The 19,727-nt window shown below is 33.9% G+C and overlaps 1 protein-coding gene across 3 annotated transcripts in view; it reads left to right on the top strand.

The window, feature by feature from the left end:
- SEMA3A (semaphorin 3A) overlaps positions 1–19,727 on the top strand; it is a 423,701-nt gene that overhangs the window by 386,672 nt on the left and 17,302 nt on the right. For all 3 annotated transcript variants that reach the window (XM_058425206.1, XM_032761201.2, XM_058425215.1), the window contains 3 exons: positions 10,623–10,664; positions 14,622–14,779; positions 18,846–18,910. In XM_058425206.1, coding sequence (XP_058281189.1) covers positions 10,623–10,664; positions 14,622–14,779; positions 18,846–18,910 — 265 coding nt within the window. The remainder of the gene's footprint in view (positions 1–10,622; positions 10,665–14,621; positions 14,780–18,845; positions 18,911–19,727) is intronic.

The raw sequence follows: 19,727 nt of genomic DNA on the forward strand, positions 1-19,727 counted from the left end.
TCAGTTGTACGTCTTTCCCCCAGGACAGCTGCACAGTGAACTTGGTATGGACAAGTAGTCTAGCATACATACCCTTCTAATTAGCTTGTCAATTAGAAAGCCAGACACTAGTCAAAATAAACCTTGAAACTTTCAAAGCTAGTTAAATCTAAAGATGTAAAGAAATATATTTTCGGCTCATATTTTGTTTTCTCAATGATAAAATATATTATTTACATTTTATATTATTTAAGTTACCTCAATGAACAAACTCTTCCCCACTCCTAAAATCTATTTTACACATGATAGTATAACTGAAATGATATGTAACTTCCATGAATGTACTAAAGGGAATATATTCGGAATGACAGAATAGTGAAGACATTTCAGTCAATTTTTAGCTTATGTATGAATTATTTTATATTCTCTTAAGGAAATCATTTGTTAGCAAAAGAAAATTTGAGAGGTTTATATCACTGATAGTAAATTTGTTATAGATTCCTAGTCTACATGCTTAAGAAATGTACATGTATTTGTCCCTTTATCCTGAATCACAGATGGCCCAAGGGGTTTGTATAGGGTTGGAGGAATGAGGGTACGGGTGAGAGGGGGCTTGGGTGGAAGCAGCAGGACATGGGGTGAAGGGAAAGAGGAGAACTAAAGTAGTCTAACATATATCACGTGTCTGTTGTTCCTTTTGGGAAGTCAGCTAATATAAGTAGTTTAAATTGAAGCACACCTTGAAATGATTAATGACTTATGACAGAAAAATACATGCCTGTAAATGTTATTTGAATTTTTTGATAAAAGAATAGAGCAAACATCTATTGAAACACTTATAACTGCAAAAAAAAAAGTGTATTAGAAGAAGTTGGTAGACAGAAAAATGAGAAAATATTGCATCTAGTCTGACAACTTCAAGTGATCTCATTTAGTCTTCAGGTGTCTGTGGTAGTTTACCTATAAAATGAATGTGCTGGGTTCAAATTTTCAGTTGATTCTATATTTTAATGGTAAGCAGTTTTCCCAAGATGTCTTACCCCAACAATTTCATACCTATATACAATGTTATTCCTCACTCTTCAATAGTATTTTAAAGAAAAAATGAGGTATAATATGGAACGCTCCTAATATATATTCATTCAATTGGCATTATAATTAACATTGAAACATACAACTGGTGAACTGTAGCATAGATGTTTTGTGATAACAAACTACACAATGTTCTACTGGAAAGGGTTTAGACTCTACAGTCATATCTACATGACAAATCCATTTGGAACACTTAAACCATCCCTCTGAGCTCCACCATCAGTAAAACAATGAGCATAATACCTATTTCACCAGGACACTGGAAGAATTAGAAACACTATAGGTAATGCATCAAAGACAGTAACAGGCACTTAGCTCAAAATGTCATTGTTAATATAATTTTATTATTTTAGTTTAACTAAACTGAAAATGAGCTACATTCCCAGTAGCCTTTCCTACTAATCCTTGGTTTAAGTCTTCAAAATAATAAAACAATCATAATTCTATTAGGATTTTTAAAATCAGGCACATTAGCCTTATTTGTTTAAAATAATTTGTATGCTAAAGTATCAATGTGATCTAATTTATCAGTCTGGTATAGAGTGATGACTAATCCTTATCAATCACCCTGTCCCACAGATTACTCCAATGAACAAACACATTGGTACTTTATCTTAGAAATTAAAAACAACAACAGCTAACAACTATCCAAATGGACTCTGTTGGCCACTATAGTATGTTTAGATTCAGAAAACTATACGGGCACTCAGGGGTGGATATATAAATTGCTGTCTTGTCTTTATTGTTATATCTCTAAAACCTAAAATGTCTTTGAAACCAACATTTATTAAATGACTGAATGCATTAGTATTGATGAAAAAATGAAATACAAGAAATTAAGGAATTTAAGGCCTTCCTCAAGGAGACCATGCTTAAAGTGAGGTGCCCAAGTATGAGAAAGATACCCTAGGAACAGTCACAAGTTATCATCCTGATTCTGCACCATATTATTCTCCAGTAGAAAATCTTTACCAACATATATTTGGAGACTAATTTTGCCACTACTGTTGCAAATGAAGTTACAGGAGACACTAAAATATTGTTATCTTAAGAATTTCTGATTTCCAGAATCTCTTACTTTTGCATTTGTCATAGTCCCTTTGCATATTTCCTTTCAGTTATAATACATTTTTAAAACAGGGTTCATTAACAAATTTCCACTGTAAAGAAATGTATATTAGTAGATATGATAGTCCTGGCACAATGCTAAATTCTGGTGATACGGAGATGAACACTATAAAAATGGTCTGTGACTTCATGCAGCGCAAAGACTCTGATGTGTTATCCATCTCAGTTTCTAGGACTTAATTTTCTATTAATAAATTTCTATTAATACATTCTACATTTTATTTTGTAGAATTGTATCATATCATGACATTATAAAAATAAGGTTCTTTTTTATTATTTATTTTCTGATATTATGAATTAGAATGTGCATAATTTTGCAGTGATATTGTGTTTTCGTGAATTTTTATTATTTATATCTCCAGAGATTTTAAGTTTATATTTCACATCTCAGCTATGTTGTTTAGTACATTAATAAGAATTTTAATTTAAAAAGATGTTAATTTAAACTGACCTACTAAATGACTTTTAACAAAATTATGAGACTTTGGAAACCAACAATCTTGCGAGTATAGTCATGCGCTGCATAACAACATTATGGACAAGAATAAATCCCACATATGACAGTGGTCCCGTAAGATTATAATGGGCCTAAAATTTCCTATTGCCTAACATTTTCAATACTTTACTTTCTGTTGTTATTTTACATTGTGCTCCGTCTACTTATAAAAAATTACTTATAAAACATCCTCTGGCAGATCCTTCAGGAGGTATTCCAGAAGGTAGCATTGTTATCGTAGGAGATAATGTGTTATCGCCTATAATACAGAGATATCAAATATATGTGCTATTGACCCTGAAGTCCTTCCAGTAGGACAAGATATGGAGGTGAAAGACGCAGATATTGATGATCCTTACCCTGTGTAGGCCTAGGCTAGTGTATGTGTTTGTGTCTTCATTTTTAACAAAAGGAGTTTAAAAAGTAAAATAATAATAAATTTTAAATATAATAATTTATAGAACAAGAATGTAAGGAAAGAAAACATGTTGGGACAGGTGTACAATATGTGTGTTAAGCTAAGTGTTTTTACAAAAGCATCAAAAAGTTTTAAAAATTCAATAGTTTATATTGTAAAATATTTACAGAAAGCTAACATTAATGTATTACTGAAGAAAGAAAAATACTTTAAAAAAATTTAGTGTAGCCAAAGTGTATGGTGACTATAATGTCTACAGTAGTGTATAGCAATGTCCTAGGCCTTCACATTCACTCACCACTCACTGACTTGACCAAAGCAACTGCCAGTCCTGCAAGCTCCATTCATGATAAATGCCCTACATAGGTGTACCATTTAAAAATCTTTTCTACCATACTTTTATTGTACCTTTTCTATGTTTAGATACACAAATACTATTGTGTTATGATTGCCTAAAATATTCAGTATAGTAGCATGCTATACAGGTTCGTATCCTAGGACCAACAGACTGTATCATCTAGCCTAGGTAGTAGGTAAGTGTACTTTATGATTTTTCGCACAATGACAAAATCACGTAATGATGCATTTCTCAGAATGTATCTCTGTCATCAACCTATACATGATGGTAAGAGTACTTAATATCTATTAGATTTTTTTTTTTTTAGCATTTTGCGGTTTCCAGAGAAATTCATAACCGACTTATACCTGTGATAGCTATTAGATGACATTTGTGTAGCATTTAAGATATTGCGCAGTGGCTCATGCCTGTAATTCCAGCACTTTGGGAGGTTGAGGTGGGTGAATCACGAGGTCAGGAGTTTGAGACCAGCCTGGCCAAGATGGTGAAACCCTGTCTCTACTAAAAATGCAAAAAATTACCTGGGTGTAGTGGCGGGTGCCTGTAATCCCAGCTCCTCAGGAGACTGAGGCACAATAATCACTTGAACCCGGGAGACGGAGGTTGCAGTGAGCCAAGATCGCGCCACTGCACTCCAGCCCTGGTGATGGAGATTCCATCTCAAAAAAAAAAAAAAAGTTTCATTATCAATCTGTAACAATTAAATGTAAATAAATAATATTGTGCTGGCATGGAAATGCTTGTTTAGGACTTTACAATTTTGGAAAAAGATTGTGCGTGAACAATATTCCTTTGATAGAAAACTATTTCAATTCTCTTCCATATTCTCTGCTATGCATTATTGTCATTATTATTTCTTTGGCACTCAAGTAGACAAAACATATTTGGGCAGAGTTTAGAGAAATATTTACTTTCAACATTCTATTCTATCAGGCAAAGTTCATACATATATTGTGGTCTAGCAATTGGAATATTTCACTGTCAAACTTTGTTTAATTTTACAGTGGGAAGGGAAAAAAAACCCACAACACATTAAAGCCATAGCTATATACAGTGAAATAAGCAGAGAAATTTTACAGTTTGTTTCTATTCGAGCCATGTAAGTCAATCCATTTAAAATAAAATACTATAAAAAAGGTCAGGGATAGTTTGACAAGGTAAATAGAAAAGGTAAAGATTTAGGGTCATGGTAGTATCTGATATTCTTGGATTTTATTAAAGACATTTAATGTTACCCAACCAGTTAATTTTACCATATTATCATCTTCATGAGGCCATGTTCATTATGTGTCCTTGACAGAATGAATAACCAAACCTCATATAAATACATGAATTAAAACCAGTGCTACACCCATTTCTATCTTGAGGTTGGTTTCAGGAAAACACCCTGACTAATCATACACATTCCAGTGGTTTCAGTTACATCCAATATACTTTTATTTGGGGTGAAATCAAATCTCAATGAGAGTATAGAAAGAAAAATATTCCTTAGTAATAAAAAGTTTCATTTTAGAGTAAAATTTTTAATAGGTAATAAGAGGTGAAATAAAACTGGCATTGGTATAGGACTCTAGAAATGACTTTGATTTGCTATAAAATACCCCAAATTTGACATTAAAGTACTAAGAAACAAGCCTAATTCCAAAAATGATTTGCAATCATAAACCTGAACTTCAATTGAATTTATTATGTGATTCTGAACACGTTAGTTAAAGTCAATTGAGCCTCAATTTCTTCTTCTCACAGTAAAGACTGTGATTATAAATACTTTTAAAAAGTGTTTCGGTTTAAAATTAAGATTACTAGTAAAGGCTGGGCGTGGTGGCTCACGCCTCTAATCCCAGCACTTTGGGAGGCCCAGGTGGGTGGATCACAAAGTCAGGAGTTTGAGACTAGCCTGACCAACGTGGTGAAACCCTGTCTCTACTAAAAATACAAAAATTAGCCTGGAGTGGTGGCGCATGCCTATAATCCCAGCTACTCAGGAGGCTGAGGCAGGAGAATCACTTGAACCTGGGAGATGGAGGTTTCAGTGAGCTGAGATCACACCACTGCACTCCAGCCTGGGTGACAGGGGGAGACTCCATCTCAAAAAAAAAAAAAAAAAAAAAAAGATTACTAGTAAATGGTAGCTATTGTTAACTAGTTAAACAAATGAAAATCTCTTTTAAAAATGCTTGAAAATTCCATACATATACTTTGTTTTATAAAAATAGAAGATATAAAAGCCTAACTTATGCTGATTTTTAGTTTAACTAGTCAGTTTGGGATTTTCTTTCCAGTACAATCAAAGAGGGTTTAGTTTTAAGACTGAAATGCTACAACAAGTTGCAGTGCTCTTAGGACAGTGGGCTTTATTTATAGTTCTATTGAATGTAAGGAATTGTAAGGCAGTTACGTTGATAACACATGCATTTTAAACCCAATTTATGCAATATTCCATGAACAGCTGAGCAGACAAATGAGTTTAATTTTTGTTCAAATGAAAACATAATTGATACTTTCCTAACCTAGTCTATAAACTCATTCTAAAAAAGTGTCCTTGTGTTTAGCATCCAATAGGCTATTTCAGAATCTCCTGGGATCAGTAGGCTGAAAAGCTTTGCAAGCGAGAAAGTTTAATAAGGACTAGTTTAAAATATCTGAAAAAAATTGTAAATTGGAACATAGAAAGCCTTGAAAAGATGCTAAGTTTTAATTTTATTTTTACTCGAACACCAATTAAATGCAGTTGAAACCAGTTTCATGAAAACATGCTTATGAAGCTATATCTGTTTTAAATGGAAGTCATATTCACTACCCCCTATTTCTCAGAAAAAATCCCCATAGCTTATTTAAATGAATGTCATCTTAATATATTGTCTATTAATATTCAACCACAGGCAGCATATAGTGCATTTTATTCCAAACTGTTATTAATTTCCTGGTCTAAATAATAAGTTTCCTTTAATTAATGGATTCTAGGATCTTAAGAATGTTAAAATCTTAATATGACACAGTGGAGTCTGTTATGGCCTAGGGTTTCTTTTTCACCATTCATATATGAAATAATTTTTATCTACCTTAGAGTTTTTTTTGTATTATTAAGGAACATGAAATGTATAAATATTAATCAGCTTCATTTTTGAAATTATTTAGAGCTAGCTAACTTCACTTCAATTACATTAGCTGGTAATCTTTCTCTGCCTAAGAAACACTTTCTTTGAATTTTGATTGTAAACTTTGTCATAAAAACCTTCATGAAATAAGCTCCTTAATAACCACCTAACTATTTTTCATGTGAAATTGTTGGAATGAAAGAAACATCTCTGGAAAATTTTCCTTACTCTTCTAAAATTTCTGTTTTGGTCATTGATTCCAGTGTTGTACAAACCTAAATACAGTCTTCAACTTTTTTTTTTAAAGCTGAATATCCGGGGGGCGGAGCCTGCAGTGAGCCGAGAGCGCACCACTGCACTCCAGCCTGGGCGACAGCGAGACTCCATCTAAAAAAAAAAAAAGCTGAATATCCGTGATGTGTTGTGCTCTTAGTTTTTGAGATTTGTGGCTACTAAATTCTAAAGATTATATCTCTGCATAGAAAAAGTTGATAGACATTCCTTTCATCATAATTGTCTTTATGATTGATAATTTTTGTGTAAAATTATTATATTTAATTAATATAATTCATTTAAGCTATAAAAATTGGAAACTATGGAAAATCTCTAAATTATACCATTACATTAATGTACCTCCTAAATCATTTGTTTCATTTGTGTCTCAGGCAGATTGTCTTAAATTTGTTTTTTTTTTTTGAGATGGAGTCTTGCTCTGTCACCCAGGCTGGAGTGCAGTGGCGCGATCTCGGCTCGCTGCAGGCTCCGCCTCCCGGGTTCACGCCATTCTCCTGCCTCAGCCTCCCAAGTAGCTGGGACTACAGGCACCCGCCACCACGCCCGGCTAATTTTTTAATATTTTTTTTTAGTAGAGACGGGGTTTCACCGTGGTCTCGATCTCCTGACCTGGTGATCCGCCCGCCTCGGCCTCCCAAAGTGCTGGGATTACAAGCGTGAACCACCGCGCCCGGCCTAGATTGTCTTAAATTTGTTATGAAAATCCTGTTCTCAGCTCAGCCATCACAGTTTGAAGTAGAGATTTGCAGTTCTACAGCACATAGTAATTAAAACCACAAGAGTTGGGAGGCCGAAGTGGGCGGATCACGAGGTCAGGAGATCGAGACCATCCTGGCTAACACACGGTGAAACCCCCTCTCTACTAAAAATACAAAAAAATTAGCCAGGCTTGGTGGCGGGCGCCTGTAGTCCCAGCTACTCAGGAGGCTAAGGCAGGAGAATGGCATGAACCCGGGGGGTGGAGCTTGCAGTGAGCTGAGATCACGCCACTGCACTCCAGCCTGGACGACAGAGCAAGACTCCCTCTCAAAAAACAAACAAACAACAACAAAAAAAATACAAGAGCTTACTAAGGAAGAAAAATAGCATCCAAAGGAGAGTAGAAAGGAGTAGGTAAGGAATGGTAAATATGTTAGGAGTGGCTGGAGGATCAGAAGAAGACTGTGATAAAGGTCATTAAGGAATAAATTAATAAAGAATTCCAAGACATAATGGAGTTTATTAGAGGAAGCAGTCAAGAAAAAATGAGTGGTCAATAGTAACATATAAAACAAAGTCTAATAATAGTTATGGATACAGAAAAGTGTCCTATCAGCAATACACAGTTCATTGGTGATTTCTGCTTCTGAAAATAGTAGGCCACCTCTCTAGAATAAAAGCTAGACTCAGTGGGTTGAGCAGGGAAGGCATTGGATGAAAGATGAGCAAGCAAAAGCAATGAGTGTAGACTATTCTAAATTATTTTTGAAGAAATTCCAGTTAAGCTATAAGAAACAAAGAAAGACTTAATAAGAGGGCTATCTTTATCTTAAATATAAATTAAATGGAAGAAAGAGTAAGTTGAAGAGAGGAGAGAAAGAGGAACGTTGGTAAAGAATTCGTTCATTCATTTATTCATTCATGCAAATATGTATTAAGAACTTGTAAATACCAGGCCTAATTCCAGGTGCTAGGGATATGGCTGTGAAATAAACAGCCAAAATCTCTGTCCCAAATTGAGGGGGACAGGCAATTGGAAAGACACGTGAGATGCCTCAGCTGCCTCCTCACATCCTTTCACCTCACTTCTGATTCCTATGAGGAATCTTTTTCTTTATGCCCCAGCAGGCCAAAAGACAAGCAAGAATCACAGCTGGGGCTGTGGGAGATTTAACACCCTGAGAGCATCCAAAAAGGAATGGAATGAATAAGTACTTTTTTTGGTACAAACCTCAGTGGACAATTTGGAGAGTCATTGTCAACTCTCCTCAGATTTTTTTCTCAGTATTGACTTCCATAATACACTTTTTAATTGATTTTTTCCACCTTCTTCTCAATCCTCAATTTTTTACTCTTGCCCCAAACCTGCTAACAAGATTTTATCTCAGATTCTGCTTTGGGACGTGTGAAGAAACTCACAGGACAAAAAATGAATTACATGTATCTATATAAAATTTATTGATTATTAAGATATATTAATATATTTATTAGATAATATGTGCATAAATATACATGTATATAACCAGTAATAAGCACTAAAGATAAAAACCAAAGCAAGGAAATGAGATGGAAGTGTATGTGTGTGTGTGAAAGAGAGAGATGAGAGAGGAAGAGAGGGAGGAGAGATTTGAATAAACACTGTATACCAAGCACATTTGTAATGTGTTTTACATGTATTAATTCATTCAGTCTTCTCACCAACCCTATAAGAGGTACCATCTAACTTTCAAATGAGAAAACTGAATTACAAAAAGTTTACACACTTTGCCTAGTACTGCATTTCTGGCCAGATTTGAATCATAATTTGAGTCCAGGCACTTTGGCTCCAGAGTCCAACTCTTCACACTTAATTTAGTAGCTTCAGTCACCTACACAGTGAGGTCTTTTAAGATCCTTCGTTCCACCTAAGCCCCTTTCTTATCAGACCCCTGAGAAACCCACAAGCAGTCTTTGTCTTCTCATCATGTTTGTCTTGAATGAAAGATACAGCCTGCAGCACAGTTCATTGACCGTGAACCTAAAGGATGTAAACTCATGTGTTCAGTTATGTAGGCTTTGGTAGTCTGCCTACATCGAAGAACACAATTTATTTATGCAAGCCTATACGCATTCGTGATAAGCTCCAGATAGAACACTTAATGAAGTGCATTGGTGAGTGTTACTTCCCTAGTTATTACTTCTCTATGTTAACCTGTTAATAGACATTAAAGAGATTATATTCTCTGGCAAAGACCTGAGTGTAGGTCCTCGCACGTGAAACTGTGTTTTTCATAATAATGAAGTAATCTCATCCCACCTGAGCTCTTGTAGTCCTTGTCAGCTGGAAAGTGGCCCACTCTCATCAGCTGTCATTGGTATTGTTAGGAATGAGGCTGGCACTCTCAGCTAAGGCAGAGTTCTCCAGTTGAACAGAACAATTTTCACAAAATACCAACATCAGAAAAGACCACTCTGAGACCATGATGAATCAAGATAAAAGCAAAACCATTTTGTAATCATGTCCAAACACAGACAAAAACATGAACATTGTCCAAACCACAAAAATGACCATATATCCCCTACCCTGCTTATCACGTGTTATTGCTACTTTTTCGCCACTCATAGCTTTAGCCTTACTATGTTCTTCCCTCCCAAATGATTTCTGAAGATACTTAACCATAGAATTACCCCTGCTTTTTGACCACATCCAGTGTAGAACAAAGCTCTACTTCTTTGAGCCCTCCCCCAATCACCTAACACAAGTCCAAAGCATGTTTTTTCCAACACCCTCTCACTGTGCAGGCTCATATTTTCCCTTATATTGTAGCAAGCAATAACCCCAACTTGATCAACTACAGGTATGTAGACTGTATGACATTGACACAATCTTATTGCCTGCTCCACATATTTGACCCTTATCTATGCAGTTTCTTTATGTGTCTTATTTCCCAATCACATTGCTTCTCATGGAAACGGAAGTTCTCTCTCTCTCAAAACTAATGGCAGTGCCTTGAGTTAATTAACTAATAGCTGGCTGTTCTAATTGACCAAACACCTCACATATTTCTTTTTCTCCTTTAGGAACCGACTGCTATTTCAGCAATGGAGCTTTCCACTAAGCAGGTACTATCATTATGTATTACCATTCGATATCCATTATTTTGTTAATTCTTGTGTTTCAAATAGATATATCTTTATTTATCAAATTTCACAGATTTGTTAGCAATTATACAAAAATACGGGAGAAAACAAATATCATTCTTACAATAAGCTAGTAGATTAGAAACTGAAGATAGTTTTCATTGCCCTCATGTTTTTGATCAATCTCATCTGTGTTCTATAAACATATTTTCTGGATCATTATTTGTTATAAATTTTTACATACAGTGTATTTTGGTCATTTTAATATAATTTACTCAATACTCAATAATAATTTTCATCTTTTCTGATATGTATATATGTGTATACCCTGAAATAGCATTGTGATATTTCAGGATATAAAAAAAATTATAATTTATTCTTACCTTGCAAATATAAACAAAAATGCATTTTTAGAGGCTAGTAAAATTATTCATTGGCTATATGTGTTTGGAGGACCTTGACTTAAAAGTTAATTTTGCTTTTCCAGTAGTATTGTATGCTAGAGAAAACAAAATGTGTGTTTAACTTTGGCTAAATATCAAAGGAAAACAAAAAAAAAGATCACTGCCAAATAAGTACTAAAACTTCATGAATTCAAAGGTTAAGGGCAGCATGTTAGTAGTCTTTCTATTCATATCAAATGAATGCTTTGGCAAGACACTTCAGAAAAGTCAATTGCTTCTAAATACTGTGTAATATGTGTAAACAAATATAGTTTTAATGTCTAATAAATTATATTTTCTCTATAAATGTTACCTAGACTTTCTTCTGTCCAGTATATCAATGGTAACTTCAAAAAAAAAAAAAAAGGCAGAAAAAGAAGCAGAAAAATCCAGAATGAAGTAGGGTATGCCTCACTTACTGGAGTAAAAACTTACATACAAAATTGTAAAATGAGAATCATTTGGCAAAACTTATTTCTGAACTGTTTACATGTTTTATCTCTGACCATACTTTATCCCTTGAACAAGACACTAAATTACTCTGCCAGTAAAATTCAGTGTGTATCCTTTCCCCACACAGATATATCAAAATAGATTGATAATCTCCAAGATATTTAGAGCAACCCAGAGTGCAGATATGATTGACCTGATACTGTTATCTTACACTGCATAAGTATGTGTTCACCTGTTCTTGTAATCTAAAAATTGTTAGAAGTTGGCAAAGAAATCTGGGGATTTCCAGGATGGAAGCTAGACTGGGATATTCTTTCCTGTAATGATTTTTAAAATTATTTATTTATTCTCTGCTAGGCCTCATTGCCAGTCTTAATTACACTAACTCCACGTCTATTTTTGTAAACCATTTCTTTCTGTTTTACATTTTTAAAGCTATTTAAAAAATTACATATTAATCCAACATTTTACTGACAAAGAAAAACAATCTATCAATTTAAAATACCATGAGAGAAGAAAGTGTCTTTTTCCTTTATTCTCCATTACTGGAAGAAATGATTTGATTTTGTTCAGATATGACGCAATTTCATTCATGCTTATGGGCATTTTTAAAGTGAGATAGTAGTTTCAAGAGGGACAAGTAGTGTTGCAAGTAATTTTCTGGATAAATGAACCCATCTCCTGCTATACCCCACACTTTGTTAAGGAGGATAGTGAGAAAGCCTGTAGTGATGTTAAATTGGGCAGAAAAAGCACATCAGGTTACTTACTAGTGACTGGATTCTGCTTAATGGTGCCTAAAGGCTTACCCTATATTTCATTTGGATAGCATAATTATTTTTGCACTTCATTAATAATACTGCAAAATTATGGTAAAATGAACATGACATTGATTTATAGCTACTTTTGGCATTTTGTCACACTTTAGGTTTTCATCATAATAATTTCAGCTGCCATATTTTGGTTTGCTATTCTTTCCACATACTATTTCTCTGTTTTTCCCCTAAAGGAATATGACATAATTAGATATTGTTACTTAGGTAATAACACTTTTCCTACTTAAATGTCATATTCTTAAAAAAATCTATAAATATACATTTTGCTCATGCTTCTTAGAAGTTATTGGCCAAACATAGAGATCTTTTGATTGTAGGACTAACTTGATGAGCAGCTTTTCAAAATAGTTGCAAACACAATGTATGGATTGACACATCCATATATTGAAATTGCTTACATTTAATAGTGTCTAAGTTCATTTTAAAAAAGGAGGCTGTGAAAGAAAGAAAGAAGGAAAGAAAGAAAAAAAGAAAGAAAATAGAGAAAAAGAAAGAGAAAGGGGGAAGGAAAGCTTAACAATACTTAATCTATTTTTCCCAAAGAATTTAACTATCATTTCTTAATTTGTCCTGGTTTATAGCAAAATTCAATACTATAATAAAAGTTGAATATAGCAAAAAATTGAGCACTTAGTAATATATGCTATAATTTCATTTTTTCCATTTAGTGAAATGGAATAATAATATAATATTAATGAAGATAAATGTTTCCACAATGGTTTAGATTTTATTGTATTACATTTCCTCTTATTTACTTTGCTTGTAATAAGGTATAAGTTAGTTGGTGAGATTTAAGCAGAGAACTATTTTCTATGTAAACACTCCTTATAACCTTAATATTTTCTTAGATTCTCATAGGTACTTCAGTCTGCATTCAATTTATCTAGTTATTTATACATGCAGTTTATACATGGAAGCCTTTGGAAATGCAATTTCATTTATATTCATTGTTAACTATTAGAAAATGTGTAGTATTAAAAAAGCATATCATTGTTCAGAGACTGACTTTTCTAAAACTTATTTTTTGTTTATATACTAGAGAAACTAAAATACACTTTTGATGTCTTTTCAATGTATGAAAACATGACATGTTTCAGTATTTATGTAAATTTTACTTAAGGCTTACTATAATTATTGAATCCTCTAGTGCAAGAAAAGAGAGCTATGTTGCCAACAACAGTAAATGTGGAGAAATTGCAAAATAATTTTATTTCATTTTGTGTTTAAATAAATTTGCAGCTAATATGCTACATTGGCTCAACTTTGTTAAAGGCATTTTAAAAGTTGTACTGAAATCCTGAATTAGTAGAAAAACAATTTTTTTAATCTTCCATATTCTGGCTCTTTCAATAACACCAATTTCATTGAGAATAAATGCATTGTAGAATGTTTATCTGAATGCATACTTTAAAGAACTGTTAAACATGCTCATTTTAATAAGGAAGTTAATTCTTAGAAAAATTATATGAATAGCTCAAGATCACACAGGGTGTTAATGGGCAGCGAGACCTAGAATCCAGGTACCTTCATGCTCAACCCTATGCTTTTTCCACAACACCTCAGCTTTTGGTTTGGCAGACTGCACCAGAGTGTACTTAGTTCCTCTTTTCAAAGATGTTTTGAAGGGTAGTAATTTAGTAGTCTTTTTAAAAGTAATCTTCCTGGAGGTAGTGCAAGGGCAAGACAGTTCTTGATGTTGAGCCCAAAGTTTTTTCAAATGTAAGCACCAAAATTTTGCCCCTTCTCCTATCACAGGAAAGGGCACACTCCATCACAGGCAATACAATAGGGTACTGAGAAGTCAGAAGCAATGGTTCCTGCCTCTGGCCAATCTGGAACACATGGTAATAAAGACATTTTGGTATATGAGTATTATAAACAGTAAAGGTAAAAAAGCAAACTTGCAAAGAACAAAACTTGTAGCTTTGAACATTACATTGGTTGGTGTATTACTGTCTTCATCTTCCCTTTGTTTTACACTTAATAAAAGACACTTGTTTCAGTCAAATATTTAGAACTTGCTCTTGCTCCATTTTAAACTGCCATCTTGTCTAGAAGGCCTTTAAAGAAATTATCAATAAAAGGATGATTTTTTTTAACCCTTAATTTATCTCTGAGAAGTTATATATAAATAAACTCTTTTTTAAGAGAAAAAGAGATTTAAAAGACAAGATAGTTTTTGTCACAGCAGTAAACTCTTTCCACAGCAACAACTATATATTGGTTCAACGGCTGGGGTTGCCCAGCTCCCTTTACACCGGTGTGATATTTATGGGAAAGCCTGCGCTGAGTGTTGCCTCGCCCGAGACCCTTACTGTGCTTGGGATGGTTCTGCATGTTCTCGCTATTTTCCCACTGCAAAGAGGTAGGAAAAATATTCAAAATAAATGAAATGTTTGCTAGTTATCCTATCTGATTCCAAGTTTGAAATAGCTTTCTTCAAATAAGTGCATCAAATTTTTCTAATGAATAAAAAGATTTGGGAGCAGATGGAGGGGATTGTTTTGCTTTTTCTCTTCTCTTCAAATAGTTAAAACAATCAGAAAAAAAGTCACAGAGAAAGTCATGAACAGAATCTAGACTGAATCTTGTCCCTTTAGACCAAAATACTCTGTTTTCCAAACATGTTCTTCTATTTCTATCCAGCAATATTCTGTCTCATTTTTAAACTTTAATAAGACAATTTATGTCTCTGGATGAACAGAAAATGATCAGAGAAAGGAATTTATTTTCCTTTAGAGTCTTAGGTAGTACACAGGGGCCTAATTATAAAAAGTCTAGAAGAATTTATTTCTAGTTTTGAAAATATTACATTTTAATATGTGATATATGTAATTTTGATTAACATCCCAAAATATGTCAATTTGTTTCAAGAAAATTTAAGTGTTATCATATTATTATAGCATCACCTTGCATTTGCATTGTTTGAACTTGAAACATAAAACCATGTAATATCTATCTGTGCATATGCAATATATATGTATGTATGTGTATATATATGTATATATGTGTGTGTGTATATATATATTTTTTTTTTTATTGTATTTTTTTTAGATGGAGTCTGGCTCTGTCACCAGGCTGGAGTGCAGTGGCACAATCTCGGCTCACTGCAACCTCTGCCTCCCAGGTTCAAGTGATTCTCCTGTCTCACCCTCCTGAGTAGCTGGGACTACAGGCATGCACCACCACACCCAGCTAATTTTTGTATTTTTAGTAGAGACAGGGTTTTACCATGTTGGCCAGGATGGTCTCGATCTCCTGACCTCGTGATCCTCCCGCCTTGGCCTTTGAGAGGGATTACAGTCGTGTGCCACCGCACCCGGCATATATATACATATATATCTCTTAAACATACTCTTGATAATACTTAAAAGTATTTTTTTGGACATGCTTGAATAAAAGTTGCTAAGATAACTCTTTCCTCATTTGACAAAATAGCCCTTTGAAAAACATATCCTTTACTACTCACTGAAGGATGTCTTTCTCTATCAATCAGTATTTAGCAGGGTTTAGGAAATGAGAATGGTGGATGAAATTAACATACGGTATCTTGTTAATATCAGCCCAAAGATTAACAGCATGTATATCAACCTATTGAAACATAAAATGGAAACCAGCTTTATGAAACCTCTGCATTTTAGAAGCAATATAATTTGATTTCTTTATTGTTTATTATAGCTATTTTTTTCAAAGAAGCTATGAATGTAGATTTTCATAGCTATGTCCTACAACATTTGTATCAGTTTGAATATTTGGTAAAATATTTGAGCAAAGAAATGGCCCTAATGCCTACTTAAATCTTTTGATTACACACTTTAGATATTGACCGAGTGTAAAATCATCTACAATTTAGTCTGTTATATAAGCAGTCCAAAGGATTAAAACACAATATCCTGTTAATAATATTAAATGTATATGCAGTATTATATCATATAAGAGATATAATTATTAAACCTTCAACATTCAGAATTGAGGTAACATGTTTGTATTACTTTTATATAACCATTCATTTTGTTGAAATTTCAAATTTAAAATAAAACTTATTGTGGAGATAATGTCTGTTCATTAAAGAAACTGTAGGTAATTTAAGGAATAGCAATATGCAGTCTTTACAGCAGTAAAATTAAATTTTTTAAGATTAAAAGTTAATGCTTCTCAAAAACATTTAACTCTAGGTGGCTTTTATCTTACTTAAAAATGTGGAATTCAGCCCGACGCCGTGGCTCACGCTTGTAATCCCAGCACTTTGGGAGGCCAAGGCGGGCGGGTCACGACGTCAGGAGTTTCAGACCAGCCTGGCCAGCATGGTGAAACCCCATCTCTACTAAAAATACAACAATTAGCCATGTGTGGTGGCGGGCGCCTGTAATTCTAGCTATTTGGGAGGCTGAGGCAGAAGAATTGCTTGAACCCAGGAGGCAGAGGTTGCACTGAGCTGAGATTGCATCACTGCACTCCAGCCTGGGTGACAGAGCAAGACTCTGTCTCGAAAAAAAAAAAAAAAAAGTGGAATTCGTATTTGAACTAAAATGAGTATTATTTCTTCTTCATGTGAAAGTTTATAATATTATCTAATTTAGTAATCTATTTGAATTTTCAGCTTTTCTTAATAAGAGATAAAAAGAAAATCATCAACACATCTATAATAAGAAGTTAAAACCTATATGTTATTACATATTTGAAAAGTATTTATTGTATACCTACAATTCAAGATTGAAGGAATTTTCATTAGCACATTTTTGTTATGCCTTACAGATTTTACTTAATCCAATTTCATGAGTGACACGCTGTCTTTAAAAAGGATGTTTAGAAGCCTCATGATTTATATTCTTTGTGATGGCATTTTTCAAAAGCTTAAATGGCAGTGAAAAATGCCTTCCCAAATGCTTTGTAGCTCGTGTTTCACAAGTTCTCTTGTTGGCTCAATTTTGAAATGTGCAACATCTGTTTGATAGTTTCACTAATTCTACAAATAGAAATTTATAAATACTTTAGACTTCTAAATTTATGAATACAGTAACAAATTCCATATTTGCAATTCTCAATGGCCTTTGTGAGAGCTCTTTTTAGGGATGGTAACTAATTTTGCAGCAAGACAATACCCATTAAAATAGCAGCAGCAAACAGTTGGGCAAGTGTCCCCCAATCTTTTCCAGTCTGTTACACATAGCCAGTCTCCATTTTTAGCCTCTTCCTGGAACTTCACATCTTTGTTGCACTACAATGACTAGAGCCTACCTCCTCCTTCCCAGGCAACCATTAGCAAAATGTAGAAAAAGGATACCCACAACGTGCTGCAGCTCACATGTGATCTGGGGGTAGAATGTAGAAGAAATCATTTGATTTTTATAAAGCAAACTTTGCCTTTCTCTTAAATGTAAGTTCATTTATTCTCTCTCTCATTCCTCTGGCAAGAGGAGACCTTGCCCTTAAGTTCAACATTTATTGTTGCTTTTATTCACTTCACAGGTAAATTGGTTTGCAATCATAGCCGTATGATCATAAAATAAACTTTTTAAAAAGAATAAAAGTTGATATGGCCAGGCACAGTGGCTCACGCCTGTAATCCCAGCACTTTGGGAGGCCGAGGGCAGATTACGAGGTCAGGAGATCGAGACCATCCTGGCTAACACGGTGAAACCCCGTCTCTACTAAAAATACAAAAAATTAGCCGAGTGTGGCGGCGGGTGCCTGTAGTCCCAGCTACTCAGGAGGCTGAGACAGGAGAATGGCGTGAACCCAGGAGGCGGAGATTGCAGTGAGCCGAGATTGCGCCACTGCACTCCAGCCTGGGCAACAGAGCAAGATTCTGTCTCAAAAAAAAAAAAAAGAAAGAAAAAAGGATAGGTTGATATAACAACCAAGAAAAGAAATTTTAAAACTAGCTTAAAAATAGAATTTCTAGTCTTAATATTATAAACTTTAGCAAAAGTCTATTTAAAGAATTATGTATAAGCATTTAGAGAAAGAGAACATTCATGTAAATTATAGTTTTCAAGCTTATTCCTTCATTAATAATCAGAAAAAAGTTTAATACCCTTTATTGAAAAAATGGATTATTATTTTAAATTTTGTGCTTTTTCCACAGAAGTTAGTTAGGCCTTGAGTTTCTAGACATTAGATTGTTACTGACTGACATCTGGTAGTGAAAAAGCCATGAATTCTCTGTTATCACTATTTTAAAGACTTTTAACATGTTGTTAGTAAATTTGGATCTTGTTTCCCATTTCGATCATCTTAGAGACTGCTCTTACAGGTATAATGAACTGTTTCTTAAAAAAATCTTTTAGTTGGATGTAGATTCATCTGTTCCTGTAAGTTACTAGAGTCTATGATATATATATATATTTTATTTCTCTTCATTCTTATGACAAATTCCTAGAAGGGAAAAATAAGGATACAATAACACCTTTTAAATGTAATTGTTTCAGACGCACAAGACGACAAGATATAAGAAATGGAGACCCACTGACTCACTGTTCAGACTTACACCATGGTAAGTCACATTTTTCATCTTTCAACCTGCTAAGACCAGGCTAAAATCATAATAATGCATATTCACACATATGCATGCAATGTATGCATCTCTCTCAGAATACTGAAAGAAATGCAGCCGAAGAGAAATAAAATCTTGCAGAAAGAAAATCCTAAAGAACACAAGGCACTGAATTATGTTTTATTATCACAAATTATGTTTTATTATGATGATAAATTCAAAATTTTAGATGCTTACAAGGTTTAAAGCTCAACTTTCTTATATTAACAAAAAGAAGCCATGTTTAAGTACTTCATTTTGTATATAGTAGCAACCTGAGATGAGTAGGCAATGGAAATGTACATTAAAATATACCAAAGAAAAAACTACAGTCTTAAAATATGCCTTACAAATGATTCATTTATATGCTCATGATATAAACCTAATATATCATTATTGGGTATCCTAGTCAAGCAGAAGATAATGTGGATATCTTTACACTGAATTACTAGTAGGGTATTCCCTTACACTGGGCATTTTGTACCAAATTCATTTTTTGCTTCCTAAAAGATGTCAAAGCCTATTTAATGTCAAAGTTGCTTAGTAAATGCAGAAACATCAACCAACCTTCACTTAAAATGGAGTAAAATTGTAGTGATGCCCCACTTTCCATAATTCAAACATTAAGCCATAGTATTATGGAAATAATAATGAGGTTATGCTTCCCTCTGCTGGGGAAACTTATCAATGACAATACTGCTAATGAACATAGTTAAAAATGGCTGAAATGTATAATGTAAACATTGTCACTTAACATAATTATTCTATTCATTTTTTT

Source organism: Hylobates moloch, unplaced genomic scaffold, assembly GCF_009828535.3.
Source record: "Hylobates moloch isolate HMO894 unplaced genomic scaffold, HMol_V3 SCAFFOLD_1, whole genome shotgun sequence".
Classification (NCBI taxonomy): Eukaryota; Metazoa; Chordata; class Mammalia; order Primates; family Hylobatidae; genus Hylobates; species Hylobates moloch.